This window comes from Macaca nemestrina, chromosome 1 (genome assembly GCF_043159975.1).
Source record: "Macaca nemestrina isolate mMacNem1 chromosome 1, mMacNem.hap1, whole genome shotgun sequence".
In the NCBI taxonomy this organism is placed as follows: domain Eukaryota; kingdom Metazoa; phylum Chordata; class Mammalia; order Primates; family Cercopithecidae; genus Macaca; species Macaca nemestrina.
In genome coordinates this window covers 117420501-117448107 of record NC_092125.1, presented here as the reverse complement: position 1 = coordinate 117448107, position 27607 = coordinate 117420501, and the positions used below count along the sequence as shown (strand labels likewise).

Below are 27607 nucleotides of genomic sequence, written 5' to 3'. Positions count from 1 at the left end.
GTGGTTGTTTACAAGTGTGTCGTGCCTCCTCTCCCAACTCTCTCTCTCTTGCTCCCGCTTTCACCATGTGATGTGCCTGCTCCCACTTCGCCTTCTGCCATGACTGTAAGCTTCCTGAGGCCTCTCTAGAAGCCAAGCAGATGTCAGTACCATGCTTCCTGTAAAGTCTGCAGGACTGTGAGCCAGTTAAACTCATTTCTTTATGAAGGTGTCAGGTATTTCTTTATGGCAACGCAAGAAGAGTGTTTTGGGTCTTGGGATGGCAGAAAGAAAATATTAAGTAGGGAGTAAAGATCAATGCACCCTTTGAAGTGTGGTGAAGATGGGTGGGTTTTGATGCAGTGTGTGTGTGTGTGTGTGTGTGTGTGTGTGCATGTGTGTGTAGAACTTTCCTAAATTCAAAATGATACTTACATTTTGATAAACCCAGAGAGTTAATTAACATGGCATAAATGTGCTAGCTCGTTGTTGTTTTTCAGGGAGAGAACTAGAGAGAGACATAAGTCACCCCGGAATAAAGATGGCAGAGGGTCAGAAAAGTCTGTCACCATTCAACCTCCCACTGGAGAGCCCCTGTTGGGAAATGATTCTGCTCGGACAGAGGAAGTTCAGGTAAGGATCAAAGGTAGTCTCTAAGCACACTGCCACTTGACCAAGACTCCTTTCTGTAAATGTTTTCCTTAGGTTCTCTTGGGTTTTTGTCTTTATTTTTCTAGCATGCTAATTTATCTATGTCCCGTGGTCTCTTTTTGGTCTGAGGACAGCCTGTCCTGCCCTTTGGTAGCTTGGGGATTCTTCTGAAGTATGATTGGTTGGCCTGCTTTGCATGGTGTGGAAAAGAAATCAGCAAGGTTGATGACAGGGTAGGGAAGGGAAAAGCTGAAGTCTGTCACTGCTCATTTCACAATGGAACAGTGTAAGAGGGAGAAGGAAACTCAGAAACCCTAAGAAGAAGTTTGAAAAACGTGGGACAGCCCAGACTGACCATTACTACTAGAGCTATGCAGTAAATCAGAGGCCGCACACTCAGATGCCTGGTAGAGAAACGTAAGTTAATTAAGGAGGCCCTGGATCAAAAAGAGGGGGCAAAAATATATCAAACAAGCTTTGGGTTAACAGCAGTCTGTGCAGTGCATCAGTGTGAGTGCTGTAGTGTGGTGTGAAGGAGGCTGTGGCTAACTGGAGAATGCATTGCCTCTGTAAAGGAAACAGTAGCCCCGCAGCTCCAGACACCTACTGTTGCTCAGGAATTCAGGGATTCAGTGTTTGAGAAAAGCTGCAAATCCGGATTTTATGTGAAATCCTAACTTTATAGTATTTTTGAAATACTGACACTTTATTAATTTTTTAAACCATTGAGTGGGTTCTTCTCCAGGTTCCAACTGTCTGGCAGCCCACCTGATTTAAATAAATATCTGAGCTATACACAGAAACATGTTCGCACACCCTCTGCACATCCTGAAATATATATACACATGTCCAGCCTTGCCCCTCATAAACAAAGCAATGTATGATACACAGCTGTAAAGACAGATATAGGACTATAGATAAGCATACATCTGTACATACCTGTGCATACACACAGGTAAGCATTTATAATCAGATAGGTGCACTGGAACTGGAATTCCTCAGAGTACACAAGGTGTTCTTGGGACTCAAAGCTCCAGTTGTGGGTTGAACGTGGGGTTCACTGAGCAATGAGCAAATGCATTTAGTGCTGCCTGTCTTGGCTCTGGGATGGCTGATGGTTGGGTGGGGCCAGTCCTAGGACTGGATCACCCTGGAGTGCATGAGGGGGTCAGTTTCCTCCCAGATGTGGGTTCAGAGGTGCCGGTGGCCTACAACAAAGGCTCTTCTTTCTCTGCATCTCCTCTGCACCTCATATCTGAGAACTACTTTGGGAAGCTATTGGTGTTGCCCAAGGATGATCTGGTGTGAAAAGCATTGAGATGGGTGTTTGGAGGCTGTATTTTTTAGTAGCTCCATTACCTTGAGCAGTCACAGCCTTTGTAGGCCTCAGTTTCTTTATTGAATATCTAGGGGTTTTGATGAAAGCATCTTAGGTGCTTTTTCTTCTAAGAACCTCAAGCTTAACAGGATCCTTTGTACATCTGCATTTTTTAGGCATGCATGTGCACCCCAGGAAACTCTCTTGTGCCCTTCCTAGTCAACCTCTGCCCCACCCTCACCTCTCCAAGGCAACCGCTATGTTGATTTCTATCACCATAGTTTAATTTTGCCTGTTTTTGAATTTAATATAATTAGAATCATATGGTCCACCCCTGCCCCCCAACCCGCCCCACTCAGCGTAATGATTTTGAGATTTATCCATATTTTGGTATGTTTCAACAGCTTATTCTTTTTACTTTTGCTGAGTAGTATTCCATTGTGTCAGTCTACCACAATTTGTTGTCCATTCTCCTAGTGAATGGACATTTGGGTTTTTGTTTGTTGGTTGGTTGGTTTGTTTTTTGAGACAGAGTATTTCTCTGTTGCCCAGGCTGGAGTGCAGTGGCATGATCTCAGCTCACTGCAGCCTCCACCTCCCGGGTTCAAGCGATTCTCCTGCCTCAGCCTCCCAAATAGCCAGGATTACAGACACGCGCCCCCAAGCCCAGCTAATTGTTGTATTTTTAGTAGAGACGGGCTTTCACCATGTTGGCCAGGCTGGTCTCGAACTCCTGACCTCAGGTGATTTGCCTGCCTTGGCCTCCCAAAGTGCTAGGATTACAGGCGTGAGCCACCGCACCTGGCTGGATGTACATTTTTATTAATTTTTGGATAAAACCTGAGAGTGGAATTGCTGAGCCATGTACTTAAGTGTATTTTGAAATTTCTGTGAAACCGCCAGAGTGGTTTTCCAGAGGCACTGTGCCATGGTCCACTTCCACCAGTAATGTTCGACAGTCCTGGCTGCTTCTGGCCATCGTCTTAAATAGGAATTTCTCTCAGTGTATGTGATACTTCGAACTTTCCAAGTTGAAGGATCATTAGTTCATAGGATTGAGACCTTAACCACCACTTCTTACCATAGCCCATACATTTCATAAATCATGTTTTTTGGTCATGACTAGATTCGGGATTATTTGGTTATGAGCGATCTCTGTCTTGCTGATTTAGCTACTAACTTCAACTAGCTTTTTCTAAGTTGGTGTCCTAATTTCACCACTTTGCCACTGCATCTGACGTTTTTTTTTTCTGAGTGAGAGGATACGTACGAATTTCTGAGGCAAAACCTCTTTGGCCCCCTGTGTCTTTTCAGCACCTTGCTCTCTTGTTGCTCCATTATTATTGCCAGTTGTTTTTTTTGTTTTTTTTGTTTTTTTTTGAGATGGAGTCTCGCTCTGTCGCCCAGGCTGGAGTGCAGTGGCCGGATCTCAGCTCACTGCAAGCTCCGCCTCCCAGGTTCACGCCATTCTCCTGCCTCAGCTTCCCGAGTAACTGGGACTACAGGCGCCCGCCACCTCGCCCAGCTAGTTTTTTGTATTTTTTAGTAGAGACGGGGTTTCACCGTGTTAGCCAGGATGGTCTCGATCTCCTGACCTCATGATCCACCCGTCTCAGCCAGTTGTTTTTAAACAGCAGAATCCTTTAAAATTCTATCAACTGGGTCATGCTAAGTGAATAGACTAATTGCTTTAACTTGCAACTGCCTAGAAGTTTAAAAAGACAAGAAGCTAGAAAGTAAAAGATACATTATAATAATCCTGGTTGTTTCTATGCCCTTGATGTTTAGTTCCTCATGAAAACATGTTTTAGAAAGAATTTTTAAGTCAATATGGCCATACGTGGATTCTTGGATTTGCTTAGCTTGGTCCATGAGAAATATTGTTAAAGAGTGCTTGACACTGATACTTGTTAAGTGGATCTTGTGAACATCGTAAGGAGTTGTTTTTTTTTTTTTTTTTTTTTTTTTGAGACGGAGTCTTGCTCTTGTCCCCCAGGCTGGAGTACAGTGGCGCGATCTCAGCTCACTGCAACCTCTGACTTCGGGTTCATGCAGTTCTCCTGCCTCAGCCTCCCGAGTAGCTGGGATTACAGGCACGCACCACCATGCCCAGCTAATTTTTGTATTTTTAGTAGAGACAGGGTTTCACCATGTTGGCCAGGATGGTCTCGATCTCCTGACCTCGTGATCTCCCCACCTCGGCCTCCCAAAGTTATGGGATTACAGGTGTGAGCCACCGCGCCCGGCCCATAAGGAGATTGTAAAATGTGAGTCCTAGCTGCAGGTAAGCTTGGGTTTGTTTAGTGGTGTGAGCTCCCTCGCTATGCCCTTTGCTCTTCTGGGCTGCTGGAGGGTGTAGTAATACTCCCACCTCCAGAAGTTGGACTTGGTGAGCCTTTATATCCCAGCGTGAATTGGAAAGAAGATGCAGGAGGTTTATCTCTATAGATGAGCTCTCATATGATTAGTCTAACACCTGGATTGCGCATTGCAGGGCAAACAGCTCCAGGCCCTCAGAGCCTCTCAAGGCATTTCAACACGGGGGTGATAATCAATGTTATGTCAATGGATCACCCAAACAGACAGAAAGATCACATTATGTTTTCTCTGTTTGAAAAGGTAAATACTGCATACATTTTGAAAATTTCAATGAAAATTGTTTGAGTTAAAAAGTTCTAATATTTAAAGAGTTAAGCTTTCATTTTCTGGAAGCCTTTGTGAACAGGGCTGGGTAGATGCGGCGGGCCCTGCATGTTCACTGCTCTTTGTAGCTTTTACAAATGACCTGCATCGTGCCATCCTCACTGTCTTCTCCCCACCAGGATGACAACTGGGGAGAGACCACCACGGCCATCACAGGCACCTCAGAGCACAGCATATCCCAAGAGGACATTGCCAGGATCAGCAAGGACATGGAGGACAGCGTGGGGCTGGATTGCAAACGCTACCTGGGCCTCACTGTCGCCTCCTTTCTTGGACTTCTAGTTTTCCTCACCCCTATCGCCTTCATCCTTTTACCTCCGATCATGTGGAGGGATGAGCTGGAGCCTTGTGGCACAATTTGTGAGGGGCTCTTTATCTCCGTGGCATTCAAACTCCTCATTCTGCTCATAGGGACCTGGGCACTTTTCTTCCGCAAGCGGAGAGCTGACATGCCACGGGTGTTTGTGTTTCGTGCCCTTTTGTTGGTCCTCATCTTTCTCTTTGTGGTTTCCTATTGGCTTTTTTATGGGGTCCGCATTTTGGACTCTCGGGACCGGAATTACCAGGGCATTGTGCAATATGCAGTCTCCCTCGTGGATGCCCTCCTCTTCATCCATTACCTGGCCATCGTCCTGCTGGAGCTCAGGCAGCTGCAGCCCGTGTTCACGCTGCAGGTGGTCCGCTCCACCGACGGCGAGTCCCGCTTCTATAGCCTGGGACACCTGAGGTAAGAGGCAACATCCAGGAGGCAGAAAGGATGGCTGATGCCTTGCTGGGAGACAGCTGCTGTCTAGCACGGGAGGGGTGGCAACAGAAGCCAAGAGCTAGGACCAGAGTCTGACCCTTTTCTGGTATGGGGAAGAGATGCGAAGGTGGGGAGGGTTTCCATGTTTATTGAGTTTCTGGACTTCTAGATGGTGCGGGGCAGTTGCTGGCTCTCACCCGGGTTGAGGTTTTGCTGGGTCAAAGTTATTGGCAGCTCCCAAAAATGATGGAGAAAGGAGATGCATAGTGATGACTGCATACTTTGACTCTGAAATTGGCCAATGGACAATGGATAAAGTGACCAACAGCTCCATTTTGTCCAAAATGTGACATGTGATTTACCATGCTGTCCCAGTGGAATCGTGAATTGTTCCTTTTTTCCCCACCCTCAGAGGCCTGGTTTGGGCAGTAAATTGTATGGTCATCCCAGGGACCCTCCAATAAAGAATCAGGTGCAGGTTAGAGACTCCAAGTGTGTGAGCCGTGAGTGTTTTGAAAATGTATGCCTGAGAAAAAGTTAGAAGTCAGTTGGGTTGTCATACTTAAATCTCTGCACATAATCTCATTATTTTGTGGTTAAATAAGAGTGATTACCATCATTTTATTTGCTTCAAGGTAAGCACTTTATATAGATTGTATATTTAGTCTTCATAGAACCCCATGACCTAGGTGTTATTAATCCCCGTGTCACAGATGAAGAAACTAGGGCTTACGGAATTTACGTAATTGCACAAAAACATATGGCTAGCCTCATTTAGGATTCACTCAGATGTCGTGAGGCCAGGGCTGAGTGAATGCCCCCATAATGGCATCTCTCACTTTGTGGTTAGTGGCCTATTTTTCCATCTGTTTTCTTCCACAGACTATGAATGAGGCCAGGGGCCACCCTTATACCTCATGACATTCTCAGTGCCTGGCATGGAGCATGGACACAGTTGGCACTGAGATGGTCTCTGGGTGAATGCAGAGCCTGGGACATCTGACTTCAAAGCCTTTACCCTCTCCCAGGCGCTCTGCCTCCTTAGGCAGTATATGCTGATGTGTGTACCCTGCTTGGGGCAGGGTAGGCACTTAGTTCATTGCACCTATTACTGCTGTGATCATGTAGCTGGCAGAGCAGCCAAAATCAGCAAGGACACACCTTAGTGGGTATCAGAACAATCGGCTTTGTCATAGATTTGGCTGGGCTCCAGGGAGGTGGCTCAGCCTGTATATGGAGTCAGGCCACGCTGCCAAACCGTCTTCATGTTGGTGTGTACCCTCTTTCATTCCTCTGGCTTGGCTTGTACTATGGGGATGGGATAATCTAGCATTCAAGGTTGCTGCCACCCTTGGTGGAAACTGGTGTCCAAGTCACATGTCTGTGTACCAGAAATCTGGGGTTTTGAGTCCTTCACAGATGCCTGTAGGGCTCTGAAGACAAGTAGGTCACCGTTTGCCACGTATTCATCTCAGAAGGCTTTCTTTCCCCATGTTTGGCGTCGGGGAATGACCAGCAGATTTGTGTTAAACATCTTGTGTTCAGAGCCCCGGACACATCAGGCTGGCTGCCTTCAGAGCTCTATCTCAGCACCTGTGACACTCACAGTCACTTGGAAAGAGACCAGTGCACCGCTGTCTGGTGGGCAGGTGCAGAAACAGGCCTGGGGTATAGGTGATGGGAACACAGGAGGACAGAGAATTTCAGATTGTGGCAGCAATAAAGCCAAGCAGGAGACAGTCTGTCTCAGAACAGGTTTTGCTGCAGTTAAAGCAGTAGAGAAAAATCCGGCTGTGGTCACGGTGGAGATTAGTGATACTTGGAGCTCTATATGTAAGTAGCCAAGACACTGGCCAGGAGTGTGGTCTGTGGTGGTTTTGATTTTTGGCCCTCAGCCCTAGTTGGTGTGAATTCCACCTGTGTAGGTGGGAAAGGGCAGGGCGTCTTCTCTCCATAGGTCATCCAGGGTGGTGGGACTGACTTCCCCCCATGGGCTCCCACATTGCTCCTCCCTGTAAGACTGGTTGAGCTGCACACTGCAGCTGAGTGGGGGTGGAGAGGGGACAAACCAAACAGCCTGGGGAAAGTATGCCTGTGGCATGTTCAGAAAACGTAATTAGCAACAGCCCTTGCCTCTCACCACACAGTTCTGCTGGTCAGGGCAGAGCTGGACGGGAGAAGCCAGACTGATTGTGCTGCATGGCTCCCAGGCTTGCTGCAAACCTTTCAGTTTGCTCTCACCATGACCAACAACTGTCCAGGCTTTCAAAAACTCAAGTCAGTCACCCCAGCTCCCCAGGGAGACCTGAAAGGTGGCAAGTGCCCATCTGCCCTGGGGAGAGTGTTTTGAGGTGGTCCCCAGCCTCATCCTTTCAGCTTCTCTTTAGGGCCATTGGTTTTCCTCCTCTCCCTGCCTTTAATAAGGCCCCCTTTGTCCCTCTCGTGGAGAGCCTGGGTTAGGAGGTGGAAAGAATGGCTGGGGAAAGAGCGACATCTTTGCTGACGAATGGAGCCCTCAGGGAGAGCCAGATGCCCAAGTGACAGCCAGTCTGCCAGAGCTGGAGCAGGCTTGGCACCTTTCCTCCTGGCATTGTGTGGGCCTGGTCACCCGCCGATCCTTGGGCTAAATCTGGTCTGAACCCAGCAGTGGCTGGAAGAGTTACTAGGCCAGAAATACAACTTCTAAGGCCTTTTGTAAAGTGTAGAAACAGACAGGAGGGAAGAGGGAGCGGGAATAGACAAAGCAAGCCTCGGAAATCAGAATAGCAGGTCTCCATCAGACCCAGCAGAATCACAGGCTGTCGGCTCTCCCTTTATGTAAAGCCTTCACCGTGGCAGCAACCTATCGGGCTTAGGTGCCAAGTGATGGTGAGTTCTTTTTTATGTTTTCAAAGATGATTTTATCGAATTGACTGAGCTATTTTTGAGAATTGTCAAAAAGAATGTCTACTCTTTAGTTTCTTAAAGAAAATAGGCTTCTCGTTAGTTCATAAAAGGCACTTGCTGTGGCCCTGCTTGTTGGCAGGAATGAAGTTTTGGGCTTATTTGAAAACTTTCAAAAATGTAAAAAGTTGTTGCAGAAAGTAAGAGACCGTAAATAGATTGAGATACTTCCTACCCTCTGCCCAGTGCCCTAGGAGTTAGGAAAAGCTTTTCATAGGTTTGGACTCATTTGCCCCTCCTTGCTGCCCTGTCAGAGGTCAGAGCAGGTGGGGTAGAGGTATCCCCTCTTACAGTTGAGGTCCCCAAGCCCCAGGGTCAGAGACCTGCTCAAGGTCACAGGGAATCAGCACCTTCCTGTGCATCACACCCCTTACCCCACCGCACTCTCTACGGCATCCTGGTGTCTCACACAGTCGCTTTGTCATTTTCCATACACACCTTGCTCATCACTTTTCTTGACCCCGTTCTCACAATAAGTTGCTAACTTTTCCAGGATGTTACCAGAGACTAATGACTTTTGATATGACTTTATTTGAGGAGAAACCCGGAAGAATAGAAGAGCCTAAAAATTGGCATTCAATTATCGTAACCATTTTTCAGTTTTGAAACCTCCGAAGGGAAATACTGTGAATACTGGCGCAGACACTAGTGTAATTGACTGGTTGAATGTGAAATGGTAGAACAACAGAGACAGAAAAAGAAAACCTTAACGATAAACAATTACATAGTCTTTACTGGGTGCCAGGTGCCTTCTAATCTTTGGTTTTTTTTTGGAGGGGGGATGGAGTCTCACTCTGTTGCCCAGGCTGGAGTGCAGTGGTATGATCTTGGCTCAGTGCAAGCTCCGCCTCCCAGGTTCACGCCATTCTCCTGCCTCAGCCTCCTGAGTAGCTGGGACTACAGGTGCCCGCCACCACACCCGGCTAATTTTTTCTGTTTCTTTAGTAGAGACAGGATTTCACCGTGTTAGCCAGGATGGTCTTGATCTCTTGACCTCGTGATCTGCCCGCCTCAGCCTCCCAAAGTACTGGGATTACAGGCATGAGCCACTGCACCCGGCCGTACCTTCTAATCTTTTAACATGCAACTCAGTTTTCACAACAATCATGTGAGGTAGGTTCTGGTAGCCAGCCTCCTTTTCAGATGAGCAAACTGAGGCATGGGAGAGTCAGGTAAGTCTAAGGCCCCATTTGTGATTGTGGGATCCAGGATTTGAGCCCAGGCTCTCTGCTTCCAGAATGATCTTACCCATTTCACCATACTACCTCTGAATAGATAGGTTCGTGTTCACATCACTGCTTTAGGAACACATGAACAAACCCAGAAGCATTTTTTGAGTGTTTCCCATGTGCCAGCCTGATTGCCAGCTATTTTTGTATACATTATTGTGTTTCACTTAACACAGAGCTTAGGGCTGGAACAGAGAATGTGGAGGATTGTCAAGATGGCTTGCACTCTGAGATCCATTCCTTAGCTCCACTGGTTATTTTATTCACTCAGTTGACAAAGCTTGGTCCTTAAAGTCATAGCAGTAGGTTTGAGCCTTTGGTCAGACCTTTTTAACTTCCTATACTTCACATGTCTCAAAGAAGATATCTTTTATCTATTGTTGTGCAACAACTATCCCACCACTTAGTAGCTTAAAACAACCAATACAATATTTCTCACAATTCTGCAGCATGGATTGGGCTCAGCCAGGAGGTTCTTTAACTGATCCTGCCCATGGGCCTGTGTGATTATACTCACATGGTGAGTCAGCCAAGGCTGACTTTCTTTTCCTGTGTATTCTGTCCTCCTTCTTTTCCTATATATTCTCTCCTTCTCGTGGCCTCTGCGTGTTGTTTCCTCACCAGGTTGCTAGACTTCTTAAGTGGCAGTTCAAGGCTCCCAGGAGCACAAAAGCAGAAGCTCCCACCCAGGCCTTTCAAGGTCTGGGCCTGGAATTGTCCCAGTATTATTTCTACTGCATTCTCTTGGTGAAAGCAAGCCACAGCCCTATCCCACATTTAAGGGGAGAGGACGACACAAGACAGAGGCTACTAGGGCATAAAGGTCAATATCGCAGACTCCCACAACCACCTTGGACTCTCTTTCTCAGAGTCTGTTTATTCTTATTTTGCATATAGTTCTAACCAATTTAATTATTGATTTCTATACCTTAAAAAGCCCAGAAGTAACATGTTTTGAGGGGGAAAAGCGCTGCTTTAAGGAGGTATATGAACATCAATGAAAAATGATAGCTGATAGTCATCAACAAGGAGGGAGACAGAGAAACCACAAAAGCAGGTATGACTCAGCACTCTGGGAAACTTTCCACAGTGACCCATTCTGTAGCATATTTATATTTCTGAAGCTCCATTCTACCTAATTCAGCCAGCAGGTTTTAACCATTTGGGTTTTTAAGCTTTGGGGTCAAAGTTTTGGAGTCAGAAATGCTTCATTCATTGAGACTGAGAAAGAGTAGCTTATAAATCAACACTGACCATAGACCTTGATTTTGTGTCCCCACCCAAATCTCATCTTCAATTGTAGTTCCCATAATTCCCACATGTTGTGGGAGGGACCCAGTGGGAGTTAATTGAATCACAGGGGCGATTTCTCCCATACTGTTCTTGTGGTAGTGAATAAGTCTCTCAAGATCTGATGGTTTTGTAAGAGGAAGCCTTGTAAGAGGTGGCTCTCATTTTCTTTCTTGTCTATAAGATGTGCCTTTTGCCTTCTGCTATGATTGTGAGGCCTCCCCAGCCATGTGGAACTGTGAGTCCATTAAACCTCTTTTTCTGTATAAATTACCCAGTCTTAGGTATATCTTTATCAGCAGCATAAAAGTGGACTAATACAGATCTTTTAATCAAAGACGTGGTAACTAATCACAGAACCACCTGTTCTTTAGAAGAAATGATCCTTGGATTGCTTTTCAAGCAATGGAAGTTTATGATTGTCACATTGTCAATTGTGATTATATTCAAGGAAGTGTTATGGACTGAATATTTGTAGTCCCCCCAGATTCATATGTGGAAGCCCTAACCTCCAGTGTGGCGTATTTGGACATGTAGCCTCTAAGGAAGTAATTGAGGTTACATGTAGTCAGTGTGGGGCCCTGATCCCATAGGACTGGCGTCCTTACAAGAACAGACATGAGAGAGCTTGCTCTCTCTGCATACACCCTTAGAAAAGGCTGTTTGAGGCCACAGAAAGAAGGTGGCCATCTGTAAGCCCAGAAAAGAGCCCTCAACAGGAACCACATTGGCTGGAGCCGTGATCTTGAACCCCTAGCCTCCAGAACTGTAAGAAAACAAATTTCTGTTGTTTAAGCTACCTAGTCTGTAGCATTTTGATAACAGCAGCCTGAGCTGAGACAGGAATATTACATACACTGGAGACTTTTGACCCCAGAGACTTTTGACCTGTTGAAATAGAGCTCATCTTGTCCTCTCTTCAGCTCATGCAGGCATCCTCCCAGCTTGTACGGGGGCCTTGCTTCTCTGGATTGAACTTTGATTTTCCAGTTTTAAGTGACAAAGGGAGAGTCTCTTAGGGAGGTTAAAGTTACTCCAGTAATTCCAGGATATTTCCAGCTCCTTTTGAAATCTTATGTTTGTGATTCTGGGTCAAGTAATGTCCAAGCCGGTGATTACATTACTGGTAGGCATGTCTCTCGTGCAGGGCCACGCCCTCCATCCCGTGTTCACGATGAGCACCAACGGTCTCCAAGAACCCAGAGCCAGTGGCCGCAACGTTGGGAAAATTCTTAAATGACCATCAGTGGTTTTGGCTCATGTTACTACGATCGTGGGTTCATATGCCATCTCAATTTTAGAAATGTGTGTTTTTGTACTCCTGTAATTACTTTTTAATGAAGATATTCTTCCAGTCCTCAGCCCCACTCCGTAGCAAAGCAAAGGACAAGAGCAAGTAAGGGCTAAAACATAGAGTGTGGAGGGTTTTGCTCAGGCCTTATTTTGCTGTGGGAGAATTTTGAAGGCAGGAGTGGAGCTGCCGTTTGTGGTTTGGTGCTGTGGTGCCTGTTAAAAGTGGCTTTAATGAGAGTGTAAGGTGCTGCACACTGAAGCCCTGTGTTTACTCAGCTGCCTCCTGCCAGCGGCCACAGCTGGGATGGCTTCCCTCGCACGGCGTCTGCCCACAGCCTTGCGCCGAGGCCCAGAGGACTCACAGGGAAAGGAGCTGGCAAAGGTGAAGCTGGTTTTCATGGTCTCCTTAGGAGCCCAGCCCCTGGGAGATGGGTCATACTCCCTGAATGCTGTGCTGTTGGTTTCCCTGGAGGATTGTTGCTGCAGGCCAGGCCCCGTATTCTCCACACTTACCACGAGTGGCCGGGTGTGACTTGACACAGTGTGAAAGTGGTGGGGTGCGAGTGCTCAGGAGGGCAAACAGCCTGCAGCCTCCTTTCCCCGGCTGCAAAGCTGCCACTCGGCTCTGCTCCGGCCCGGGTTTCGGGGAGCCAAGATCCACTTGGGCAGGCCGGAAGCCTCAGACTCCAGACTTCATGGTGTGCTCCTTCCTGCGTACTCACGAGGAAGAGACTAGGCAGTCCAGCATCCTGGGTCGGGTGGAGGTGTTTCGAGTCCATATCTAAATCTTTTTCTTAGAGCGCCCTAAGCAGGCCGCTGTCTTTGATCCCCATGGCTCTGTTGTTTATCTTGGTGTAATTCATCACTGTAATTTAAGACGTGGAGAGAGCAGAGTTCCCATCCCAGGCAGGGGAGGCACAGTGCAGGTCGGACTGTGCAAGGAAGTGGCAGCGTGGCGAGGTTTGTGTCGCGGCCTGCAAGCAGGGCTGCGTGCAGACTGTGGCAGAGCCAAGCCCCTCACTTGTAGGGAAGCGTGTCTCCTAGGTGCCCCGGTGGTGGAGGTCTGCCAGCATCTCTGTGCTGTGGGGAAGGCAGCCAGAGGGCTTCAGCCATAACTATCTCAGCCGCTCAGCAGGAGACCAGCAGTGTGTCTCTGCACTCAGAACTGCCATGGGCCGTGGTGTTAAGCCCAGGAGGGGTGTCCATGTTAACGACCTTGTATTGCTTAGTTGCTGAGACCAGAAGAACCAGGTCATTGCATGAGCTGTTAGCTACTTCTGGTTCTCACAAACTCCTCCCAGTGTTGATAGAGAATGGTGTCCTCCAGGCATGCCCTGGGTGTAGTTTTATTGGTATTATTAGGGACTCATGGAGAAACGCTGTGGGTGTCCCCCACACTGCACTTTGGAGATCATTCTGTGATTCCCAAGTCCTGCTGATTCCACTTCCTTGGCGCTCTGGGATTAGATATCCTAGGCTGCCCATCTGCTTGTTCATCTTTCAGCGGAGATACCCTGCAGGGCTTGTCCACAGCTTGAATTTCAAAGCAAAAGCCAGGCATGCTTTCCAGCCTTCAAATATTGGTTCAGAGAATTCGGCTGCTGAAACTTCTGTGTACCTGAGGCACCAGCAGGCCCGGGACACGAGTGAATCCAGGTGGCCCGAGGAAGAGCCTTCCCACGGGCCTCAGCCGCCACACAGAGCCTCTGATCTGTTTCCCCTTGCAGAATGGGCAGTCTCCTGTGTCTCAAGACCTCAAGCAGAAACCTGTGGCCCTCCTCCTCTATCCTGAAAGTCCAACCAAGTCCAGGCCTTCGTTATGAGACCTGTTAGTAAACATGAGCTAATTCCAGTTTTTGCCCCTCTTTGTCTTTCTCAAGTTCCAAGGTGATCATTGCCTATTGTCTATGGGACTTGTGTAAGCTAACTTCCCAAATGCAGCTGTGAGACAAACATTTTAATTAAAAGGCAGAAGGGCCAGGAGATATAAACACTCATGTGCCTGGTTGTCAGTGAAGGCGGTGGCGTTCAGCGTCCAGGGGCTAATTATATTCTCTTCTCTGGGACTCACACAAATATTGCCACAAATGGTCCTGACTGTCAGACTGAAGTCATTTATCTCCAAGTGTGGGGAGCAGTGAAGCCCATACATCCAGGTAGATTAGCTCTGACGGACTCTTCTGGGAAGTAGCAGGTGGGTAAAACTGAGAGCATCAGCTATGGCACCCTAGCTGGAGGTTTTCACAGAAAGCTGAATCAACTTGTATTAGGGGTTCTGCATTTTAGAATTTTCTCAAAGACCTAGGTTTGGGCCCTAAAATGCAGCCATCAGAGCAGGCACACCTTAAAAAGTAGGTAATGAGTGGCCTTAGTGCCTGGGCAGCCTTCAGTACTGGCCGCCTTTGGTTGTCCCTGTCCACTGACCCTCCTTCCTCCCACGCTTTCACCTTTGCATTCATCTGCAGCCTCAGTTACCATTGACCAGCCTGCCTCCACCCTTCCTTCCCTAAGTTCAAGTACATTAGTTTCCTAAGGCTGAAGTAACAGAGTGTAGCACAAACTGGATGGCTTAAAAGTTCTGCTTCTCAGAAAGTACAAAATCTAGGTGTTGGCACAGCTGTGCTCCCTGCAAAGGCTTTAGGGAGGAATCTTTCCTTGCCTCTTCTTAGTTTCTGGTGGCTGCTGGCAACCGTTCATGTTCCTTTTTTTACGGCTGTGTCACTCCAGTTTCTGCCCCCATCATTACGTGACCTCCTCCGTGTGGGTCTCTGTTATGTCCTCTTTTTTTTTTTTTTTTTTTTTTTTGAGACAGAGTCTTACTCTTTCGCCCAGGCGTGAATGCATTGGTGCGATCTCAGCTCACTGCAACCTCTGCCTCCCAGGTTCAAGCAATTCTCCTGCCTCAGCCTCCTTAGTAGCTGGGATTACAGGCACACGCCACCACACCCAGCTTATTTTTGTATTTTTAGTAGAGACGGAGTTTCACCTTGTTGGTCAGGCTGGTTTCGAACTCTTGACCTCAAGTGATCTGCCTCTGTCGGCCTCCCAAAGTGCTGGGATTACAGGCATGAGCCAAAGAGGCCTGGCCACCTCTTTTCTTATACGGATACCAGAATGACTCTACCTTAACTAAACATAACATCTGCAAAGACCCTGTGTCCAAATAAGGTCACATTCTGAAGTTCTGGGTAGATGCACATTTTGAGAGACACTATTTGCCACTACAGGTTTCTCCAAGCTGTGCTGTCCTGTGACTGAACACTGACCCCGTTGCTCTATTGTGGATGTTTGGGAGGATTAATACCAGCCTGTTTCTGCTCACACTGCTTTCTCTGCCTGGAATTTGCTTTACAGCCTGTTGTCCATGGTGTGACCATCATTCATCTTGTAAGACTTAACGGTCCAGCTTTGCCCCCACTGTGGATCCCCAGCGGGAACACCATCCCCCTCTTCTTAGTGTGCATGTTCTGTCATGGTCTCTGGATCACTTGACTGTACTTACTGTTTGAGTGGTGCTCACCACTGATTGGAGCGTAAGCCCCCGGAAGTTTTCATTTACATCCGGGCCACAGTACTGGAGACTTAGCAGGTGCTCACCATTTATAACTGCTTTTGATGGAGTTGGAGAGGCTAGTTATTAAGATTTTTCTGAATGTAGCATCCTTAGCTGGCTTTCAGGATAGTGACTGCATGCCCTTAAAGGAGATCTTTGCAGATTTTACTCTACGACAAGAAAACTTTTTAGTGCTTTTTCTGTCAGCATGTACTTAGGTAATGAGAAGAATGACCTGGCATATATTTGGGGAATTAGCATGCAAGAAGTTCTTTGACATTTTCCACATGTGAAGAAAGCTGTTTTTCTTGACCTAGCTGAAGGGATCAAATTCATATTTGAAAAGATGTGGCTAAAACTTGAAAAGGACTTGTCCATAGGGGATGTCTTCATCTCTTCTCCCTGCTCAGGGAGAAGTTGCAGGCCATAAAGTGTGAGGGCAACAGTCTGGATGAGCTCTAAAGCTCAATGTTAATTTCTGATTTTAATAACATGTAAGAGTACAAGTTTGATTGCAGAAGCCACAATCAAGTTCACAGGAGGGTGAATGAATGGGAAATAGAAGGGACTGTGTGTGCATCTGTGTGTATGTGTGCATGTGTGCACACATTTTTTTAGGCTTTGGTTCCTTTAGCTACAAAATAAGGGAGTTAAAATGGAGGTGGTTTATGGCCACAATTGTTTCCTTCAAGTATGTAATAGGCTTTCACGAGAAGGGGGGACTTGGGTTCAGAACAAAGCATTGGGTGAACCAGTGGTAGAACTGAAAGGTCATTTCAATGTGAAAATGAACTTTCTTTTCAAGCAAAGGCTGGATGTCATCTGGGAGCTTATAAAAAGAATTGGTATATGGATGCCAGGCACAGTGGCTCACGCCTATAATCCCAGTACTTTGGTAGACTGAAATGGGTGGATCCGTTGAGGCCAGAAGTTTGAGCCAGCCTGGGCAACATGGTGAAAATCCGTCTCCACCAAAATACAAAAGTGAGCCAGGTGTGGTGGCATGTGCCTGTAGTCCCAGCTACTCTGGAGCCTGAGGCATGAGAATTGCTTGAACCTGGGAAGCAGTTAGCTGAGATTGCACCACTGCACTCCCTCCTGGGCAACAAAGGAGACTCTGTCTCAAAAATAAAAATAAAAATTGGCCAGGTTTGGTGACTCACACCTGTAATCCCAGCACTTTGGGAGGCCAAGGCAGGTAGATCATCTGACGTCAGGAGTGCAAGACCAGCCTGGCCAACAAGGCGAAACCCTGTCTCTACTAAAAATCAGCCAAGCATGGTGGCCTGTGCCTGTAATCCCAGCTACTCGGGATGCTGAGGCAGGAGAATTGCTTGGACCTGGGAGGCAGAGGTTGCAGTGAGCTGAGATATGCCACTGCACTCCAGCTTGGGTGACAGAGTGAGACTCCATCTCTAAATAAATTAATTAAATAATTTTTTAAAATAATTGATATATGGATTGGGAGATTGGACTGATGGACTCTTGATTTCTCTAATTCTTGAATCTCTGCTTGGGTGAACACTAAGATTCCTTCCATTTCTAAAATTTTGAGGTTCAGTATAAATTGAAGTGAGGTCATGCTTTTGTGCCTAGGGACTATGTGTATATTCTAGCCATCAACCAACCCCATCCCTGCTGCAAAATATTCATGCTCATTATTAGTAATGCGATAATATTTTGTGTTTGTAGAATGCATTATAGTTTATAGATGCCTTCACTGTCATTATTTCATTTGCTCTTCTCAACAACCACATGCGGTAGTCAGTATTATCTCTTTATCAAAGGCCAAGGAAAAGGCCAAGAAAGGGGAAATGACTTATACAGGATTACAGGGTAGGTAGCAGGAGTCTAGACCTTCTGGGATCTAGTACTCCTTCTATAGTGGATGCCTCCCTATACATAGGTTTGATTTTCAGGAGGCTGAGAGTTGGCAGGAAGTACTGCATAAAAACAAAGAGTAGCATAGCTTTGTGGCCCCAGTCCCTAAGGAAGACTGCAGAGTGGACCCATCTTGGCTCATTTCCCATGGCAGTACCATCATGGTGGGCCTCTGGGGGAGGTTGGTACAGGCGCACATGGGATCAAGTTGGCCGCTTCAACATATATGGCCATATAAGCTCATGGTGGCTATCGTTTATGAGTTATTTACTTTGAATAAGCACTTTAAAATGTGTTATTTCATCTTCAGCATAGACCTAAACCAGGCGGGCTGCTCCTCTTTAGGAAGCAGGAAAGTGGAGGGCGAACTCCCAAGTCTCCAATATTTTTCCTGGTCTAAATGCCAACTAGCTTTGAAGTCTCAGAATGTCATAGAACTTGAAATCATCTCAATGGATATTTAAGCTCATGAGACTTAACCTGCCTTAGGGCGATGCCGACCTCAGCCAGCACCTGGTATACTTGGATCTCGCAGGCTGCTGCTGGAGGTTCTGAGTAGCTGCCTGTACCAGGCCTGCCCCAGTCAATTCATTAGCTTTTCAGTAAGACATTTTATGCCGCTGAGTATTTTGGAGCCCACTTATCTTGGTAAGCAGGGTTTTCTGTACTGTTCTTCCCATCCTGCAGATGAAGAGTATGAGGTTTGAAGAAGTGACTAATTCATTCAAGTTGAATGAATGAGGGAGAGAGCCTGGAGTCGTGTTGTCTGGGGCCAGAGTCTGTACCAATTGCACTGTGCGTGCCGTTTTCTGCAGCCTCTGTGCAGACTCAGACATGCACAGAGCATGGGGAGGCAGTGGATGGTCTAGGTATGCAAGGCATTAATTTGGTTTGTATTTTTTCCTTCAGAATTTATCTTTAAAAAATGTGTCTTTCAGATTTTTGTGCATTAACATTTGAACTGTGTTTTGAGATGCTTCTTTCCAGGTCTGTTTAAGAAATGTAGCCCAAGGGCGAGCCCCTCTTCTCTGTTGCCATGGCAGTCATATAACAGTTGTCAACAACACTGGAAGTGCTTTCGTGGTTGATTAGACACAAAAGACCACAGCCTTTCTCATTCCACCCTCTTTGTCTTGCAAAGAAAGTAGGCCAGTAGGCAATGTGGTCAGCAGTGAGTTTTAAATTAAAATGTAGCTGTCGGATTCCCTTAGACCTTTATGTAGACTCATTGCTGGTCTGTCTTTCCCAGGAGTTCAAGTTTGGACCAGCCTAGACCCAAGCCGGTTGAGGAGGTTTTTATGCATTGGTCTCAAGTGAATTTCTGTCACAACTAGGTGTACCTTCATGTGCTGTTTTCCACACATCTATGTGGTCTGGGAGAGGGTATTTCTTTCCTGGGGTTGTGACTAGGCAGGTATGTTGGCACGCGGCACCAGTTGAGCACAGAGTCCTCTATCTTGGGAAAATGCTCCTTGTCACAGGTTTCTGAGGGGGCTGAGTCTGCAGTCTATACTTCAGGCTCCCCCTGACAGCAATACAGGGGTCCTGTTTCTCTCTGAATGTAATGGTGATAACAGAGGGGGCAAGTTTCTAACCAACTTGATTTTTCTTGCTTCCCATATTTCCCCAAGATTGTCTGGTCTAGAGATTGGGGTTTGTAGAAGGATTTGCTTTTGTTCATCTCTGGGGCCCTTTTTGCCTCTGAAAGTCCATGATTTTATGAAATACATATTCAGGACTGATCTTAGGCCTGTGGGAATTCTAAGATTGCATGAACAGAGAAGCTAAGCCTGCAAGTATTATATACCCATGGAGGAACCAAAGGACGTGTCCCCTGTGTGTCAGGAATTTGCATAGGTGAGCTTGTTGAAGGGGCAAGACTACCTTCCTCGAAGACATCACAAGTCATGTGTCATCATCTTCGATGCTGCAAGTTTAGGGACGGATCAGCGGGGCCTGGAGGATTCGAAAAGGCTTCCTGAAAGAAGCCAGTCCTGCGTTGGCTTTGTGGTTCCTTCCATATTTGGAGGGTGGAGAGGAATCGAGGCAGGAGGAATGCTGGGCGCTGACAGTGGTGGAGGGAATGGCTGCTCCCTGCGTCCTGGCCTCCTGGGGCTATGACCGAGGCCATGGCGTAGTAATTAGGAATGACTGATAGCCAGTAGCGAGGGAGAATGTAGAAAAAAATGTAAACAAAACAACCTCACCTATTCACACTTGCTGCAGCCTGGGACAGAGTGGGAATAGATGGCCTCCACCTCCTGATGGAACCCAGTGTCTTCACTGCATTATGTACATGGCACAGCTAAGTGTTAAGATGCGTAATCATCTGGAGTAATCATGAAGACTTAAATCATACATCACAGACCTCACTCTCTTCAAAACAATGAAGAAAGGCCCGGCACAGTGGCTCACACCTGTAGTCCCAGAACTTTGGGAGACCAAGGTGGGCGGATCACTTGAGCTCAGGAGTTCAAGACCAGCCTGGGCAACATGGTGAGACCCCGTCTCTTCTAAAAATATAAAAATTAGCTGGACGTGGTGGTACGTGCCTGTAGTCCCAGCTATTTGGGAGTCTGAGGCAGGAGAATCTCTTGAACCTGGGAGGTGGAGGTTGCAGTGAGCCGAGATTATGCCACTGCACTCCAGCCTGGGTGACAGAGGGAGACTGTCTCAAAAAATAAAAGATGAAGAAAGGCATATTGGATTTTATCCCAAAAGGTCACAACCATTTTATTTAAGTCGTGCACTTGAGTTATGTGTTTATTTAGTTACTTGGAAATTCTCATTCCCTAATATTGCTAGATATGCTGGGCATCAGACAGACCATCCTCTGTAGGTGAGAGCATGCACACTCTTGCAGGTGTTTATCAACTTCTCCCTGAGATCCCTTCAGCTCCAGCGTTGGCTTCTCAGCCTGGGAGCTGGCCAGGCTCTGAGTCATCCCGCTGCTTCTCTGAGAGGGCAGAGCCAGAGGGAGTGCAGGACGCCTGCGCTTTCCCTTTGTTTGGTATTTTTGAGCAAAGCCTCTCACTCCTTGGGAGGACTGTGAGAGCTGTGCCTGTGACACCCAGGGCTGGCATCTCACAGTACCCGCTCCCACCCTGGGCACTTCCTGGGACACCAGGACTTTGCTCTGAGGGGGCTGTCAGGTAGGCTGTGGACTTGGCTCATTTGGAGAGCTGGCCCATTTGGAGAGCATCTGCTGAGGCCCCATGCTGGAAGGCAGTGGGCCAGGAGCCCTGCTGGAGACAGAAGCCACTGCTCGGGGCAGTGCATCGCACTCACAGGGTGGAGGGTGAGAGACACAGCCAGGAGGCTTCGACCCAGCCATCCCCTCACCGGCCCCAGCTGAATTAGTGGGATTCCCTTGGCCCCTCTTCACAGCCTCGCTGAACAGAAAATCAAAACTCAGCAACCACAAGACAGTTTTGAGTTGGAGATGGTTCTGAGGAGAACTTCTGATGATTGCCTTTTAATTTTTAAATTTAGATCAAGGTAATACTTTTCTATTGGGAATCCAGGGACCTGGAGATGTTTCTGTATCATTAGAGGAGGGGATGAAGTGGGTTTGAACCCTAGTGGGTGTGTGTGTGTAAACTGAGTCTTACAGCCATGCAGAGGGGCTCCTTGCCTCCCAAAGCCCAGGCACTCTGGAAAAGGCACACACAGGGCTGAGAGCTGAGCTAGGCACACCAGGGAGCGTGTATGTTTGTGTGTCTGTGTGTGTGTGTGTGTCTGTGTGTGTGTCTCTGTGTGTGTGTGTGTCTGTGTGTGTGTGTATGTGTGTAGAGAGAGAGAGCAGGGAGAGGGCTGCGATGAATATCTGGATGGGGTAGGAAAAAAAAAACACTTGCCTCTCTGGAGAATGCCGTGGACAGGGGGCAAGGACAGGGTTGGAGCCACATTGACTTGGAGATTGCTAGGTGAGACTTTCAGGGCAAGCAGAGTGGACTTCTGCAGGAAGAGCTCTCGTGACACACAAATCTCCACACAAGGCCACCTCCTCAGGAAGGCTGCACCCTGTCCCAGGCAGCCAGAAGCTCTTCTCCGTGGTTACTTAGACCCACGTGTTCTAGCATGAGAGCACACTCACTGTCATGGGGTTCATGTTCCATGTACTGACTAAGGAGGAGCTCCTTCTGTCTATCTTGATATTCCCAGGGCTTAGCAGACACAGGCACTCAAATATGGAATGACAAGTGAGCAACTGAGTTAATTGAATGATCAAAATTTTTGAAATGCAGATTTGCTGTTAGGAGTCTTAGCTTTACTTCCATTATGCAAAGTTGGTCTCACCAGATTTCCCCTGATAGTGTTCCCCAGCCTCACATGACTGTACATTATCTAGGACAACGTTAAGTACCAACTGAATGCAGGCACTGCCGGGGATATAACTCAGAAAGCTTTGCCGTGATTCTGCTCTTAAGCAGGTTAGCTGACTGACTTCCAGATTCAACTCTGTTAAAGTCTTGAAGCAGAGCTCCAAGGGGAGCCAAAGGGGTGGGTCGACAGAATTTCCAGCAGATGGTTTAGGAGCTCCCTTGCCTTGGTGTGAAGTGAAGATCCCTGAGCCACCCTGAGAGTGTTGGAACACAGTGCGGTCATCCAGGAATCAAAGGGAGCCCCGTCCTGGTGCTCCGGCTACTGCAAATAATCCTTGTAAGCCGATCTGCTTAGCAGAGTACTAGAAAGGAAAATCTAAAGGGCAAGATAAAAATATATCTGTGGTATTTAACATGGTGGTGGTTGGAGATGTCAGCACGTACACTGTTACACAGAGGCTGCATGTTACCGGAAAGCCCAACTTGGAGGTTTGTAAATCATATCAGAGTTCCAGGTCTCCTACTTACTGACTGCATGCTGTTGTGCAGGTCATAGATTTTTGAGCCTCAATTTTCTTACCTCAAATGACTGAGGGTGAAATGAGAATCAGATATGTGCAGGCCCTTGCTGTATCATTGCAAGGTGTTCTTCAAAGTGGCAAGTGTCATGCACCCTAGACCAAGAGCATATTCTTTTGCTGTCTAGACTCATTTCCAATTGTAAGTGCCCTCCCACATCCTCTCTCCCACTTGTTGATGGTACCTGTTCTTTGTTCTCCTGCTGCTCTCTGACGACCAAGCAGAGGATAGGTTGGAGACCTAGAATATCAGAACATGGATAGTCACCTTCATACCCCTCTGCCAAAGGCCAGAGATAGCAGTCCAAGGGGCAGGGGGACCCAGAAAGATCAGGTGGTCTCAGTGGAGGCCCTCTTTTTTTTTTTTTTTTTTTGAGACTGAATTTCATTCTTGTTGTCCAGGCTGGAGTGCAATGACGCAATCTTGGCTCACTGCAACCTCCGCCTCCCAGGTTCAAGTGATTCTCCTGTCTCAGCCTCCCGAGTAGCTGGGATTACAGGCATGTGCTACCATGCCCGGGTAGTTTTTGTATTTTTAATAGAGAGGGGGTTTCATCATATTGGTCAGGCTAGTCTCAAAGTCCTGATCCACCTGCCTCAGCCTCCCGACGTGCTAGGATTACAGACGTGAGCCACCGTGCCCGGCTGAGGCCCTCTTAAGTACACTCTGCCCTGGATGGCTGCAGTTGTTCTGGTCTGTATAAAACTTAAGTTCCAGGATTCCTCATACCCAGGGGCACCGAGGCCTACGGGACAAAACCTTGAATGAGGACCTTAGAAACGTGAATCTATACTTTGTTCTTTCACTTATTAGCCCTGCAACCATTAGTAAGCCTCTTGCCCCTTTGGGGGGTTCCTCAGTTTCTTCTTTTGTAAACCGAGGAAAAATAGAAAAAGTTCTTGGGTGCCTAAAACTAAATGTAAGTTATGAGTTACAACTTCTTCCTCTTTCAACAAAGGGCTAGATGGAATGCGGCTAATCACAGGTCCAGGAGAGGGCACAGAAGCCACTTGGCCATGGGGCTTAGTTTCAGCTTTAAGTTCTCATCCTGGAGACCAGAGGTGTGGTAGAACCCAGTGGACTTCTGTGTGAGATTATCTTTGATGTTGTGTTCCTCCAAAAGAGGATTTTTCATTTAGGACCTGCGTATTCAGTGAAAAAGCTTTGCGTTAATTTTGTTTTTTTTTTCTCAGTATCCAACGAGCAGCACTGGTGGTCCTAGAAAATTACTACAAAGATTTCACCATCTATAACCCCAACCTCCTAACAGCCTCCAAATTCCGAGCAGCCAAGCACATGGCCGGGCTGAAAGTCTACAATGTAGATGGTATGTGCCTTGAAAGGGTGTCTGCAGTGTTCATAGGGGCACAGTTGGGTGACTATTTAAGCTTCATGGTACGTTTGGTTCTGCTTCCTCTCTGGGCCTACCTTTATGGTACATTCTCGTTTCAGAACAATTTCTGTATTTTATGTAGGCAGACACATTTTTAGAGAAGTGTTGATTTACCATCTACCTATGTGGGAAGCCTGTTCATTTTGGGATTTTATGATTGAAAACAGCAGTGGTGTGTGTTTCCTGCCTTCTGCCAGGCTCACCTTACATTGGAAGCTATTAGGAAAGGGTTGCTTTTCAAAATTTGTGCACATTACCTACAGACTCAGAAAGCTACCTAAATCATTAAGACTAGAAATCTCAGTAGTTCAGGCATCTGGTGAGATACCTACAGGCACTTCTTACTCGTGGCTAGGAGCCGGAGTTGAGTGGGTGGCAGGAGGCTGGAGGCCAGGCTGGGTAAGTCCAAGCTGTGTTTCAGGGTATCAGATGGTTAAGTGCAAGAAACAGGATGCGGTGTCATTTCTTACTGGGTACATTGGGTGAGGGCAAGAACTTTACAAACCCTCGGAGAGGATTATATTGTCAACAAGTCAAGTGATTTATATACAGTGTCAATTTTTGGTGGTAATATCCTCCCAGTTATGTAATTGTTTATTTTTTGGCTATATGAGGTGTGAGCTCCCTCACGAAGCCTGAAGGATTGATAAATTTAATCTGTAATCTGAAAACTTAGCAAAGATTCCCACTAGTGAAACCAAGTCATCAGCCAAGTAGATCATCCATAAGAAAGCTGGAAATCTGCCTATGTTTCTGAAAAGTTAAGGTGGTCAATGGTTAGGACAGGACAGGACTTCTGAGTCTGTATTCATTAATGGGTCATTAATATTGGTATTTCCTGTAAAAGTTATAGCTGCCATGACATTCCAGCATAGCTTGCTTTCCATTGTAGACTCAGTGTCTCATGTCCTTTGACTTTCTTTTTTGTCTGTCTGTCCTTGTTCTCCCCATCCCTCTCATTCTGTCTCATTGTCTTGTTGCTGAAATTTGATGTCCCAGCTGCCCTTATGGCCAAACTGAAACTTTATGTAACAGATGGTAACTTCTTCAGCACACTCTGTGTGTTGTTTTTGGCCAACATCTTAATTGTCAAGCATTCTTCATCCCCTTCTGAGTTCTTTTTCCATTTCCACTGACCAGATTGGGGTTTAGGGAGATTCCTCTGCTCTCTTGCCTTGGACATAGTGAATGCGGATCCGGGGCACAGTTCACCCTCCTGGGAAGTGACCTTTAGGATTTGTGTATGTGTGTTTCATAGGGGGTGGGTAGACAACATTGACAGATTGCAGTACTAGTTTTCTGCTCTGTTTCCCAGCCTCGTGGTATTAACACTATTCTTTCACTGTCCTTTCCCCAAAGGCCCCAGTAACAATGCCACTGGCCAGTCCCGGGCCATGATTGCTGCAGCTGCTCGGCGCAGGGACTCAAGCCACAATGAGTTGTATTATGAAGAGGCCGAACATGAACGGCGAGTAAAGAAGCGGAAAGCAAGGTATACTGCCCTCCTGATGCCAGTACCCTCTTATAGACTTTTAAATTTTTATTTTATTTATGTATTTATTTATTTGGAGACAGAATCTCACTTTGTTGCTCAGGCTAGCGTACAGTGGCAAGATCTTGGCACACTGTCACCTCTGCCTCCCAGGTTCCAGCGATTCTCGTGCCTCAGCCTCTCACGTAGCTGGGATCACAGGCGCCCACCACCACGCGCAGCTAACATTTGGTATTTTTAGTAGAGAAGGGGTTTCGCTATGTTGGCCAGACTGTTCTCAAACTCCTGACCATAAGTGATCTGCCTGCCTCAGCCTCCCAAAGTACTGTGATTACAGGCGTGGGCCACCATGCCCGGCCTCTTGTAGACTTTTAATCTTTCCTTTTTTACCGCTACAATGAGGTTTCTGTTTAAAAACATGACCTGTGGGGACACCTTTGGAGTGCACCTTGCTCCAGTGTTTCTTAAACTGAAGCCTGTATGAGCATCACTGGGAGGGCTGTTCAAATATAGGATGCAGGTTCCAGGCTCTGCCTGCACAAGCCCTACTCAGTAGGTGTGGAGTTGGGCCCAAGAAATGGCATTTCTAACAGATTCCTGGGTGGTGCTGGTGCTACTGGCCCCCTGCCCACACTTGAGTGGGCCTGTTCTGCACCCCTGGACCCTTGCTGGTGTTCACCATCAGGTCATATTCACTGAAGGGAACAGAGGTGCATTCCATCATGTGTGCTGTGCCTCTTCCTGTTTCCCAGGGGCTGCTAGTGTGGGTGGCTGGACCAGGGAGCACACAGCTCTGCTTCTTTGCAGGGCCTGCTTCTGCACCACCAGCCGCCTCTCTCTGTACAGAGCCTTTTATAGCCAGTTGGAGAGGCCTTAGAACTCTTTTCATCTAACCATTGCAGAGATGAAAAAAGGACTTAAGTGCGTTTCCCAAGCTCATTGGTGGCAGAATTGAGAACAGAGTTCATCTCCCAGTCCTGGGGCTCCTTCCCCCCGACGCCTGGGGCCCCTGTTCCACATGTTATTTTTGCTGTTGCTTTTCTTTCTCCCTTCCTCCCTCTCCACCCTCTGGGGGACAGCTAAGGAAGGATGCAAGCAGCGTGATTGGGCCTTGAATATGTTGGCAGGTCAGGCCGCAGCAGGGTGGACAAGTGTCATTCTATTCACTCACCCTGTGGCAGGCACCATCCTAATTACTTAGTGTTGCATCACCTTCTAGGCTGGTGGTTGCAGTGGAAGAGGCCTTCATCCACATTCAGCGTCTCCAGGTCGAGGAGCAGCAGAAAGCCCCAGGGGAGGTGATGGACCCTAGGGAGGCCGCCCAGGCCATTTTCCCCTCCATGGCCAGGGCTCTCCAGAAGTACCTGCGCACCACCCGGCAGCAGCACTACCACAGCATGGAGAGCATCCTGCAGCACCTGGCCTTCTGCATCACCAACGGCATGACCCCCAAGGTGCGCTGCTCTGGGCGGGCTCTGCCACCGTCATCCTGGCTTGTCACTGAGCTTGGCCAGTTGAATTTTAGCGTGTTACTAGAAGTGATAAAATCGACAGGCTTCTCTAAAATGTCAAGTAATAAGAATTAGTGATTCTCGCTTACTGTATACTATGTTAGTACAATTGTTTTTTTAAATGTGCCTTTTGAAGGCCTCTGGATTCTAACAGAGGAGAGAATTTCACTTGCAGACAGTACGGAATAGTGATTGGAGACAGTACAGAATAGTGATTAGGGGTGCATTGTGGACTCGGGAGCTGAACTGATTCATTCTAACCTGGGTCCTCCACCAACTAGATGTGTAACCTTGGGCAGATGGCAATAGCTCTGTGCCTCAGTTTCCTAACCTGTTAATTGGTTAGGATAATACTAGTAACTATCTCATTTGTATGTTTTGGGAACTGAAAGAGTTAATTCATGTGAAGTGCTTGAAACGGTACCTGTCATATGATGAGGATGGACTAAATAGTTCTTATTATTATTGGTAAAAAATAGAATGGCATGAACCCAGGAGGCAGAGCTTGCAGTGAGCCAAGATCGCACCACTGCACTTCAGCCTTCAGCCTGAGCGACAGAGTGAGACTCCATCTTAAAAAAAAAAAAAAAAAAAAATGCCATCAGGCATTTTGGGCATTACAGAATGAGTTTTACTGAGTGGTCTTTTAGATTACGATATTTAGGACACCTTAAGGAGTGTTACAAGAAACAGCCAGGTATCTAATAGAGGGTTGTGGCCAA

General features: G+C 47.1%; 1 protein-coding gene across 1 annotated transcript in view; it reads left to right on the top strand.

Moving 5' to 3' along the window:
• The window catches only part of LOC105479136 (VANGL planar cell polarity protein 1), a 56657-nt gene that overhangs the window by 17114 nt on the left and 11936 nt on the right, over positions 1-27607 (top strand). The window contains exons 3-7 of the mRNA XM_011736947.3: positions 480-612; positions 4771-5378; positions 23683-23816; positions 25242-25374; positions 26594-26828. Coding sequence (XP_011735249.2) covers positions 480-612; positions 4771-5378; positions 23683-23816; positions 25242-25374; positions 26594-26828 — 1243 coding nt within the window. The remainder of the gene's footprint in view (positions 1-479; positions 613-4770; positions 5379-23682; positions 23817-25241; positions 25375-26593; positions 26829-27607) is intronic.